This window comes from Perna viridis, chromosome 14, assembly GCF_037379345.1.
Source record: "Perna viridis isolate PV_CMFRI_1.1 ecotype Kerala chromosome 14, ASM3737934v1, whole genome shotgun sequence".
In the NCBI taxonomy this organism is placed as follows: domain Eukaryota; kingdom Metazoa; phylum Mollusca; class Bivalvia; order Mytilida; family Mytilidae; genus Perna; species Perna viridis.
In genome coordinates this window covers 18897026-18909466 of record NC_142458.1, presented here as the reverse complement: position 1 = coordinate 18909466, position 12441 = coordinate 18897026, and the positions used below count along the sequence as shown (strand labels likewise).

General features: G+C 35.1%; 1 protein-coding gene across 1 annotated transcript; it reads right to left on the bottom strand.

The window, feature by feature from the left end:
* Nucleotides 1-219: 219 nt before the first annotated feature.
* Nucleotides 220-4473, bottom strand: LOC148598504 (uncharacterized). Its single transcript, XM_088560233.1, has 2 exons — nucleotides 4186-4473; nucleotides 220-4031 (listed from the first exon to the last, which is right to left on the bottom strand). The coding sequence occupies exon 2, from the start codon at nucleotides 3181-3183 to the stop codon at nucleotides 220-222; it is 2964 nt and encodes a 987-aa protein (XP_088416359.1). The 5' UTR covers nucleotides 3184-4031; nucleotides 4186-4473.
* Between the last annotated feature and the right edge of the window lie 7968 nt (nucleotides 4474-12441).

The window sequence follows — 12441 nt, the reverse complement described above, 5'->3', positions numbered from 1 at the left end:
AACTAATACTATAGGAGCCGCATACGGACTATCGGAAGGCTCAACAATACCTGCAGCTAACATATCATCAATCTCTTTCTTAACTTTGTCTCTAAGTGCGTATGGTACTGGATACGGACGCTTGTATATTGGTTCATCTGTTTTTGTAATTACTTTATGTTCTATAATATTGGTTACCTTAGGTACATCACTAAAGATGTCTTCATACTCAGACAGTAGTTATTGTAGCTGTTTGTTCTCTTCAACTGTCAGCTCTGGAGAAATGTTAACATCTTCAACACTTTCTTTTCTACGTAAGACGGGAGTAATTGCTGTATTCATCTCACTGTCATCTGTACCTTCATCTGTGTTAAGACCTGAAATTACCTTTAAGCACGCAGCAACATCTGCTGTAACAGTATTACCCTTATCATTATCTACCCTTTCATGCCATAATTTGAGCATATTAACATGAAATACTTTTTCTTTTCCTCCTCTTACTCTGATTTTATAGTCAACTGGACTAACTTTGTCAGTAACTTCAAACGGTCCTTTCCAACTAGCTAATAACTTTGATGTATGTGTACGCAATAACACCAGTACTTTTTGGCCAACCTCTAACTTCCTATCTCTTGCTTTTCTATCATAGTATAGTTTTTGTCTCTGTTTTGCCTGTTTCTCGTTTCCAGTGGCATACTCAGCCATTGTTCTCATTTTTTCTCTTGTATCTAATAAATAGCTCAATACAGAATGTTGACATGTACTCGGCTCTTCCCACTCCTCTTTCAGCACCGCAAGAGGACCTCTTATATGTCTGCCATATAACAGTTCAAATGGCGAAAACCCAGTGCTCTCATTTGGCACCTCTCTATATGCAAATAATAAGTAGGGGATATATTCATCCCATGTCTTTGGCTTTGCTCTTGCATATGCTTTCAACATTTTCTTTAGTACACCATTGAACTTTTCGCAAAGTCCATTACACATTGCATGATAAGGACTAGTGTGTAATTTACTTATTTGTAGTAATCTACATACCTCAAGCATCAATTCTGACATAAAGTTACTGCCTTGGTCTGTCAACAGCTCTCTAGCTATGCCAACCCTAGAAAATAGACTTATAAGAGCATTAGCAACGGTACTAGCCTCCTGATCTTTCAAAGGAATCGCTTCAGGGTATTTAGTTGCATAATCAACGCATACTAAAATGTAACGGTTTTTGCTATCAGTCATAGGCAAAGGGCCAACAAAATCAAGAGCAATTCGCTGGAATGGCTCATCAATAGGGGGTATGCTAATCAAAGGGGCTCGTGGTACTCTCCCCTTTGCTGTACCCATTTGACAATCGGGGCACGATCTACAGTATTCTGCTACTTCGTTAAATATACCTGGCCAGATGAAATGCTGCATAATTCGGTCTCTTGTCTTCTTATTCCCAAGATGTCCCGCTAACGGTATATCATGTCCTAAAGAAAGAACTGTCTCTCTCAGCTGTCGTGGTAATACAATCTGATGTATAACTTCACCACTAGGCTTCGTATACACTCTATAAAGTAAGTCTGAATTGTACATGAAATACGATTGTTGATCTTGATGATCGTCACAAACATATGATCTTACCTTATCTAAAGTCTCATCACTCTTCTGTAACTTAATCAGCTGTTTCCTGTCACAAACCTTAAAATCATTAGAAATATCTGAAAATTCTATAGGTTGTGATATGGGTGTATCACTACTAAGCCTAACTGTAGTCTCACCTATATTCCTATCTTCTTCAACCTGCTTCTTTCTTTGAGACCGAGTCTCAACTGCATGACATGGAATCTTATCCTCTGAAACAAAAACATTTTCACCTCTGGTCTCTGGTACTTCTTCAATACTAAGTGGTACTGAGATATTCACCAAGTTACCAACTATCAAATCTGCGAACGGTGTATCTAAAATCAATGCTTTAACATCGCCTGAAATATAAGGGGTTGAAACGTTAATGCACACCTCTGGACACTGCTTCACTGTACCGTCTGCTAAACATATGTCTCTATTATGACCTGTATAATGATCTGAGCTAGTAAATTTACTATGAACAAATACAGTAGAACACCCAGTATCTCTTAAAACAGAGATTTTATCACTGTTAATCTTACCCTCAACTATATCGAGACCATGTACCTGCACTTTGTCTCCATTACATGAAACACCCGGTAACTTAACGGTTATACCACTGATATAGTCATCAACTGTATGACCCTGCTGTGTTTGTATGCATAAACCAAACTTACTTTGCTTATTCGTGCTCTCTTTGGACTTGTTTGCTCTTGAAGAACAATTTGGTGCTATATGACCTACCTTCTTACAAATAAAGCAAGTTCTAGTCTCTTGTCGTCTTCCTTTCTGTTGAAAATTCTTACCTTGATGCTTTGCCTGATCTGTATTTATTCTCATATATGATTGTGGTTTAGAACTAACATGTTCGATTTTATGGGCTTGCTGAAATACCTCTGCTTTTTCTATCAACTCGTTAACAGTTTTCGGTTTCTGCTCCTTAATCCAAAGTTTGAGCTCTTGACTACAACTTACCATCAACTGTTCTCTTGTTACTAAATCAATAAATTTACTAAAGTCAGTACCTATCTCTTCGCGTTCCAGCCAGTGCCTAAGAAAACCTACTAATCTGACGGCATACTCCTTGAATGATTCATCAGAAGATTGCCGGACACTTCTGAACTTCTCCCTGTATGTCTCAGCAGTGAGCTCATATCTAGATAAAATAGCAGTCTTAATTTGACCATAATCTCTACTGTCCTCTTCTGACAATCTAGAAAACGCTTCTAAAGCTTTCCCACAAAGTAAAGGGACTAATCTAAGGGCCCATTCTGGCTTGGGTATTTTGTGTAGGGTTACTAACTTCTCAAATGACTTCAAAAATATATCTGGGTCTTGATTTTCCTGAAACTTCGGAAGTTTTGATTTCAAATGTGAACTTGTCTGAGGTTGTGCTACACCCTGAGATAATTCTTTCTCTCTAAGTTCTAGCTCTTTTAACTTTACCTCCCTCTCCATCTCAGCCCTTCTCATCTCTCTTTCGGCTGCCCTCTCTTCCTTTTCTGTCGCCTGCATGTTTCTCAACAATTCTAGGCATACCTCTACTTTTTCACCCTTCTCTAACAACTCTGTAACCCATGTTGGCAGACCACCGGTTGCCATACTATATAATACAAAATACAAAAATCAAAAATCAAATAAAAAAAAATTCCAACAAACATAAAATAACACAAATATGTGTCAGAATAACACTCTCTGTCTATCTCTGACAGTTAATCTAATATGAGAATTGACACAGTGACAATCCCACCGCTGCCACCATTGTAAAGAAGTAAGTTCTTTGGATTGTCAAGTGGCCAATGTCATATAAAACAAAAAAATGTAAAACATAAATTTAATAAACAAAACAAACTAAAGTAAATTCAAGATAAATGACATCATGAAATGAATAAACATAAATGTAACTAAATATACACGCACAAGACAGAACTAAATATAATGGAATGAAATAAACACATAAACTAAATGATTCGCAGTCTCAACACACCACCATTTTTTCTGCACACCTCCCGGTAAGGTCGAACGTTGCATGTACTGTAAAATTAACGAATGAAATGGGTTGTTTCCCTTGGACTTTTGTTATAATTATAACTGGACGAAATATAGACTAATTTCACACATTTTTTGTAGATTTCTATATTGACGAAGAGAACACCAGATGATATATATTTCACTATAATGCTGTATTCAGTAAGCCATGACTGGTTAAACGAACATATCTAGCACGGACTTCTCGGTTACTTTACAAATTAATATAACGGACATTGTGCTCCAAAAATAATAAATTCCTAGCTTTCCAACGGTTTTTTTTTAATCACCGACATTACTTCACCGACTCTAGGCGTTATTACACCATCTCGGGAACATCAGGTTGATAACCATTTTATCACCGACAGGTCGACGCTTCTAGCTATGTGCAAGACGCACACCAAAACCGGGTCTAAAAACCCCTGTAAATAGACATTGAACCCAAAAATTACTTACAACATCTATACCTTTGCGTAATATGGCAATTTCTCGTACATTCTGGACCGCGAGCAAGAAATATCATCTCGACAGCAAAATAGACTATAATTTACCATATAAAATTAATTATTAACTTACCTGAGTATTGTAAACATTAGCCTAGGGATATCCATGTCCTGAATTGACAATTATAATTCCCCACTGCTACTTTACCAAACTCAATGCTTCACTCAATGACCATGTGCCGACTGATATAAAACTCACCTGTTAAATTTCTATACGTGTACAATCTCGTGATTTCACAAAAGGTCTACTTGATTCGATTTACCGGTGTTAGTGGTATTTAAAGCTAGGATAGTTTAAATAGTCCTGTATGGAAAAAATGTAAACGACAATTAACTGAAGTTTGTTACAAAGTGTCAAGCAAACACTACAGGTAATTACCGATAAAAGGTTACCGTTAAATACTCACACTGATAACTGTCAATAAAAAGTAAATCCGTTAACATGAAAATACAGTGTCAAAAGTTAATCCCTACAATGAGCTAAATAAGAATACACTATTCGATTAAAATGGCCATAAAAAAAACAAAAAACAAAAAAAAAAACAAAAACAAAAACGTTGACTTGTCAATTTTTTTATGTCGTATTAACGGCCGCTATTAATTTATTTTAATATATCGAAATATTAATGGTACAATAACTGATAAAATCGGAATCACACACTGCCGAGACTATTGAACAACATTGTTTCCCGCGAACATGTTGGCTTTTCAAGAAACCTCGAAAATTAGCTGCCGCGATAATCAACAGTTCATCAATCATTAGGAGACACTTTTGGTAAAATGATTTTTTTAACCTTTGTGTAACCGAGTGGAGCATTTGGTCTGCATGTAGGTAAAAGCAGGGTATGTTTGAATTGTCGTATTCAATAAATGTTGTTGTCTTCGAATAAATCTCATGACTTCAATATAAGATGCTGGAATATATAGCGATTGAATTTATGTTATACCTCTGAACGATCAGTTGGAATCAATGTTAACACCTGCCATTGAATATATCATTGTCATGTTGTAATCACGTTTCTTTCGTCTTCGTTTGCCTCCGTCGTTAGCTTTAAAAGAATCTTCGCTGTGAGTTTTTAAAACCAAAAACTAGAGGCTCAAGGGACACTGGTTAATCATTTGCTTATTTGAAAAATTTGAAAAACTTGAAGAATGAGACAGCCTAAATTAAAATTAAGTGAATTGTCAAATGTAGGAAATGTTTTAATAGCATTTTCTTGACCTAAACAAGCATTTTGCTAAAGGCAACAACTGTTTGATCATTTAAACTGTGTATTCCGTCGTATATGTTCCATTTTAGTAAAGGCAGCCACATCTATTCACAGATTAAAAATCACAACAGTCATTTTGAGAACAATAAACAAAATTTTCATTAAATGGTCTTAAATGGTTTTAGAGAAGACATTTTCAAAGTTGTATTCAAAAACTATTTCAGGGGGCGTAACTCCTACACCAGTCAATAAATGGTTTTAAAACTTTCGACATAGATCCGTATTATGATGCTGAAGAAAATTTCCCCAAGCATAAATTTGCTATAGGCAACGGTGTTTGAGTAATTTACAAAAACTGCCTTCTGACAATATGTTCTATGTTTAGTAACATTGGCCATGTTTTTTTTCAGGGATTTTAATTCCAAATGTCATGCATTTTGTTTTGGATACCATAAAACACAAATATACCGACTGTTATTGAATTCTGTGCAATGCTTTGTGAGATTTTTAAAATTGCACATGAGAAAAATGCGAAAACGACTGTTTCAGGGGCGCTAACTCCTACATCAGTTGACGAATCGTTTTAAAAAATTCGGCATGGGTCCATCTAATAATGTTGAACAATATTATCCAGAAATTTGCAAACGGCAACAGTTTTTGAGTTATTTGCAAAAACTGCTTTCAGACCCCTATGTTCTATTTTTATTAACGGCGGCCATGATGTCTCATGAATCAAACATACCAACATTCATTTTATGCAGAATATCCTGAGAAACAATCATACAAAGTTCAAAACGTGTCGATTTTGTAGTTTAAGGGGAGAACAGTTTTAAAAATTTGTCCACGCCGACGACGACGACGATCGGCGCAAAGTTGATCGTGTTCAACTATGATATTATTATTCAATCAGACGATTACGTTTTTTTAAATGTTAAATGGCTAGCTTTCAATTTCAACAGCAACCAGTGCTATTCTAAGAGTTAACATTATGTATTGTGAACATCCTTCCTCGAATGTAACACCAATAACTTTTATTTCCGTTGCCTATAGCTTCAACAGAAAACGGAAAAATATAAGTATTACACGAACAAAGTACAGTTAAATAGATTTTTAAAACGCGATCACAAATATACTCCATGGCTTAATTATAGTAGAGTATCTTCAGTTGTTGGCAAAATCGTACATTAGTAATCACAATAACCATTTATTCAGAGATAGTTTGTCGATAAAAACATACACAGTCAAGTAAGTCTGTCCGAACCCAAGTGATCCAAAACAAATAGTCTTTACCTGTCATTTTGAACTTTGATAACCCGAACCGTTGTCAAAGTCCAAAAAGGGTTTGGTCTTGACATGTTTCACTTTATAATACTTGATGATATTAATGTGGTATTAAGAATTCAAACCAACACTGCAGCTGATGGCACATTTAAGTAATTGTTAAAAAAAAACATTTCATTGATATATCTATGAACCGAAATGCAGAGAAGCTGCGTTAGTGCATTCATTTCCTAAATAATTCTAATGACCGCGGTTTAGAATTATTTTGTATTAGGGCATCCGTGATTAATTTCCATTACTCTCATGAAAATTACCAGAAGTTAAGAAGATATCTTTACTACCGGCGACAATAAAATTATCACATTATCCATACATCTGCAAAAGTGTGTTGACTACAATTTGAACCGGACATAGGAACATCCTGGATTCGTTATCATGACAACATATATATGTACGTCACTGTTTTAGACATGTTGAGTGGCTACCATCAAAGTGGGAGTATTATTTGGACGTGAACATGGGACTTTCACAATTAAACCACTTATTTTTTCTTATCTCAGCATATTACATTTTAGTTGCCAAGTACCTTGCTAGCATGCAGATATCCATGCCAGTGTATGTTTCATCTACTTACAAAGTCGGGTCAGATTGGCAATTAATTCGTTGATGAATATTTAACTGGCTTCAAGTTCTGGATGAAGTCGGGATTTAAAGGTTAAAGAAACAGTGTAATATCAAAAAGAGTCATGAAACCATAAACAATCAAATATTTAAGAAATTGTTGTATACAGTATCAATGTGAACCAAGCACAGACATTTGCGTTCTTTGTATAAGAGAGAGAATGGTGAATGAAGGAAAAGATTGGCTTGTAATTAGTTAAGCTTTTATGGTAGACAAAATGTCAGAAGTAAAACAAACACCTAGACCATGATCATACACTAAGAAGGAAATAGAAGTGCAACATTCAAACATACACAGAGGAGGGTCTGCAACAAAGAACCTACACATCCTGCCAGTTTTACACAGCTACTAACAATGAGAGGAGAAATCCTCTTTGGTGATGGTACCACAGCTTTTTCAGTATACAAATATCAAAGCAGACCGTAATCAATTAGCTGTTATATATATGTATATATAACAACGGATGTAATCCAATTTAGATCATTTATCTTGTTTTCGGTTAATTCAATTATAAATGAGACTTGCATTAAATATAAAGAAACTTCCTCTGTTTCGAGTGCATTAAATATTTCTACACTCAAGATAGTAAATAATTTTGATTTTAACTATATGTATCAAGAGTGTAGAAAACGTTTAATCCATGAGAAACTGAGGGAGTATTTGTTTCGCCCGTGCGTCCCATTTTAAAACGAGTTCATTATTTCCTGCGTCGAATACTCTTGTAAAATTTTAACCATTGTTCTTTTTAACACTTCCTATGAACAGTCCCATTCTATGTAAAAACTATTGTTGGGAAAGAGAGGAGTACTGGCCATGCAGATTAGGTACTGCAATACCTTACGGATGCAATGTCAACATCAAAAGTATAGGAAATCTTTCAAGCCAATATAACAAAAGCATAAATGTGATGAATTTATTTGACAAAATCCAAGACGAGAAAGTAGTCATGGCCATTGCCACTATACGTCACTTAAGTTACATGATGTCTCCATAGATGATCTTTTTCCTTTTATACAAAAATCTCTTGGACTTCATCACATTAGAACTAAACTTAATACTATACTTCTCACTCTACTACACTCCCTTTACAAAACAAGTCTTGACACTCCTGTTTCTGACCCCACCTCATCATTATTCGGACTTGTGGTCTCATTTTGGATATTGGTTTCCACAGACTCTTAATAAATTGGAATTATAACTTTAAAGTTCTTATGGATGCCGTCGAGGACTACGCAAGAAAATGGATCAAACGAGAAAAGGAAGACATTGATTCTCTGTCGAAGTGGTTAAATGCCTTGGGGTCTTTAACTTTGAAACCAATGAAAGTTTTAAGTAGGTCAATGAGTGCCAAGGCTACATCAGTTTTCAAAGAGCCCGATCTAGTAAAAACATTGTCTACAATACATGACAAATATGTTGTCGTACCAGTAGACAAAGCCCAAATCAGCATTGTTTTTGTCTGCAAAACGTTTTACAACCAATATTTATTATCAGAGGTAGACATAGAAAATAATAGCAGTGAAAAGACCTATACTGCTACCACATTCTCAAAAGAAGAGATTGTGGAAAACCATAAAGCTGTGCTAATCTCTTTTGGTCTCTCTACCAAGGACGGTGATTGTGATTTACAGTCTATGTACTGGATTTCTAAATTCCACAAGAATCCATACAAAGAAAGTTTCATAGCTGGGTCTGCAAGATGTACCACCAAACTTCTTTCAAAACTTTAAACTGCTTTACTCACAACTGTCACAGAGTGTCGGCAGTCCTACCACAACACTTGTTACTCCTGTAGTGGTATTAATTCAATGTGAATCTTGAAAAATTTGAAAGATCTTTTGGAGACAACCAGTTCAAGACAGGAACATAAAGTTTCCTGGGGCACGCTGCAATGTAGCTGATTATGGTCAGTTCTGTGATATAATAAAATGGCTAAACAATATATAGCCATAAATCAAAGAACTTACAATACAGTGTACAAATACATACACAATAAATCTAATATTCAAAAATATAGTACAAGTATGAAACAGAAGAGAAAAATACAAAATATACATAAATGCAAATTATTAATTTCTTTAAGCACATAAAGTACACTGAACTTACTATAAGCATATGCTTCCGCTGTTTTCTGAGGGCAATGGAATAGCCAGCATAGCAAAATGTCTAAAGAATCGTGGTGACACGTACATAATTACACCTACCACCAAAAGGAGCACAAGCAGCTGCTAAGTCAATATCATATCCTGAATTTCTTTTCTTTTCTGCATAAAATAGCATTAAAACCTAAGATTTTCCAATACTGTATACTTCTATTTCTGAGTTAAAATCCCGACTTAAAAACATTATACATCGTTTTTTGTCCAAAAAGATGGTACACTTAGATACGAATATATAGTTATTCGTAGAGATTCTTCATACTTTGTAAGAAATAATTCCAAATCATCTTCCAAATATACAGAGGAAGATGTTTTTAAAATGCTGGAATTTTTAATCCACGACATATTTATCCAGTGTGGTTGACGTGTTTTTCAACAAACGGTGGGCATTCCAATGGGACAAATTGTGCTCCTTTACTTGGTGACCTATTCCTTCACTCTTATGAGGCTGACTTTATAGCTGATTTGATCCGAAAGAAAGAACATCGTTTGGCTAGATCCTTTAATCTCAGTTTCCGCTATATAGATGACGTATTATCTTTAAACAGTCATCCTAATTTGGGGGATTTGATACATCACATCTACCCCAAAGAACTTGAGATAAAGGATGCTACAGACATTGTAAGGTCAGCCTCATATCTTGACCTACACTTAGAAATCGACTTGACTTTTTTATGAGCGGGTGTTTCTAGAAAAGCAGAGGTCGCTTACCCTACCGGTGCACCTGGTCCATGCTACCAGTTTTTAGTAAAAAAGGCCCAGACACGGAAAACAGACATAAACAACAAAGAACACAAAGTTACTAAAATCATACACACAAAGCAAGAAAGCAAATGAGCAACTCGTACAATGATGTTTCATAAGTATATGATATTTACATTGGCCACGCACACTACTATATATATCGGACTTCGTTTACCAATCGATGTATGCATTGCCAATCAACATAACGGAAACGGTGTTTGCGAAAGCGGACAATTAGAATTTAAAAATATCTAATTACGATCATTATAAGAACTGAATGTTTCTTTTTTTATGATGCATTTTCGTATAAAAGAGTTGGTCCGTCACACATTTTCGACATGAAGCGCTAGCGGCTGCATTAAAAAGGGCTACAGTCAACGCGTTTGCACGGTAATAAAAATACCAAAAGAAACATTCAATTATTAAGTACTTCTCTGTCTAAGAATCAGGCAAAATGTATATAAGGTATCGAACGCACAGAAGATTTTATTGTATTTTCCAATATTTAAATCTTGAAATCTACAAAATAATCATCACAGATTTCGTTGTTTCCTTTTTTATATAATGATAGTTCAAGTTTAGTTAAAATGCACTATGGAAAAACGGCAAGAATTTTTTTTCTGCACTCTCACTTTTCCCCTTTACTGGTAGTCAAAAGTATCTACGTCACAGATGTTTCAGGGTTAACTCTAATAGCTTTTTGTAATTAACTAGATGTTTTGAATATATTTGAAGCAGAAAATGACCAAATTAAGAAACACTGAGCCATCCATTGCCTGATTTTCACACAAAATTGTATTTGTCTGTGTGATTTCACGATTAATAGATATCATCAGTGTATTGTCGCTTAACGGAATTTAGACCTATAAGTTCAAAGTCCTTATCCTCCGACAGAATTTAAAAAAAAAAACACTTGACCATATTTTTATTAAATTAAAACAGATTAGTATGAGAATTTCATGAGAAGTTTCCAAGAAATTGATATAAGGAAGGTGTTCTACATGAATAACACTTGAACTCAAAAGTCAAAGCATTCGTCATAAATATGCCACATTCCGTACTTCAGATTAATAATTGAGCATTGCTTCATCAGAAAGAATCAATTTAAAATGGATAATATTTCTACGGAATCAGACATCAATCAATTGAACCAAAACATGGCACGTTTTTTGCTAGTGAATTCGATTGCTATCGTAATCGGACTTGTATTTTCAATAATTGGCAACACAGTGGTAATGTTTATACAATGGGTAAAACTGAAATCGTCAAAGAACTTCCGTAAGTTTATACCATACTTGGCTCTCTCTGATTTAATCGCATCTATAGTGTGCTCGACAATAACTATTTATGAAAACATGAACTGGTACGCGTTTAAAAATGTCACTGGTTGTAGGGTCGCCTGGTTCTTGATGACATTGGTACAATCTACCTGTGTGATTTTTCTTTTCGGAATTGCAGTTCAAAGATATCTAAGAATATGTCACCCATTAAAAATAGGCTTCTACAAGAAATGGAAATCTGGAATTGTTTATTTGGCTGTGACCTTTCTGTGTATCGAATCGGCGCCTTTTATTTTCTTCTCTGACGTCATTATTCATGATCATGTGATTACCAATATATCTATTCACGAATGCAGGATGCTAGTGAATCACAAAGACATACATACTGTTTATCGATACGCTGATGACGTATTTTTATTTAGTACAGTATTTATAATAGCAATACTCTACGTCAAATCATGCATCGTTCTTTATAGGCTGGCACAAAAAGCCGTCACATCGAAACCAAATAACGGCTTTACATCAAACCTCTCGTCTGATGACTGTTTGGAGGATATACCACTGCCATCACTTAACACCATAGAAGATACTACGGATTCAGCCGACAATCGTGGCAATATGAAAACAAATACTACACCTAAAAACCAAAAACGAAAGAAACTGACAAAGTCAAAGTACCGGAAGTACCGAAACATCAATAGCATGTTCATTACGATATCGACACTTATGATCATCGTTTACATTCCACGCATAATATTTAACATCATTGAGCTCCATGTTGAACATTTTTGGTTTTTATTGCCTGAAGCTCAGCTGAGGATATGTTTGGTTCTTAAACGTTTATATTTGGCAACATTTTGCACAAACCCGATTATATATAGCGTTATGGATAAAGAATTTAAAAGAGAACTGAAGAAGGTATTTCGTCGCATGATTACCTTTGCATCTTCCTGCATTGCTATATTTCCATGT

Excerpts from the sequence above, each read along its gene's own strand:
- LOC148598504 (XM_088560233.1), bottom strand. The coding sequence starts at position 3,183 with ATGGCAACCGGTGGTCTGCCAACATGGGTTACAGAGTTGTTAGAGAAG.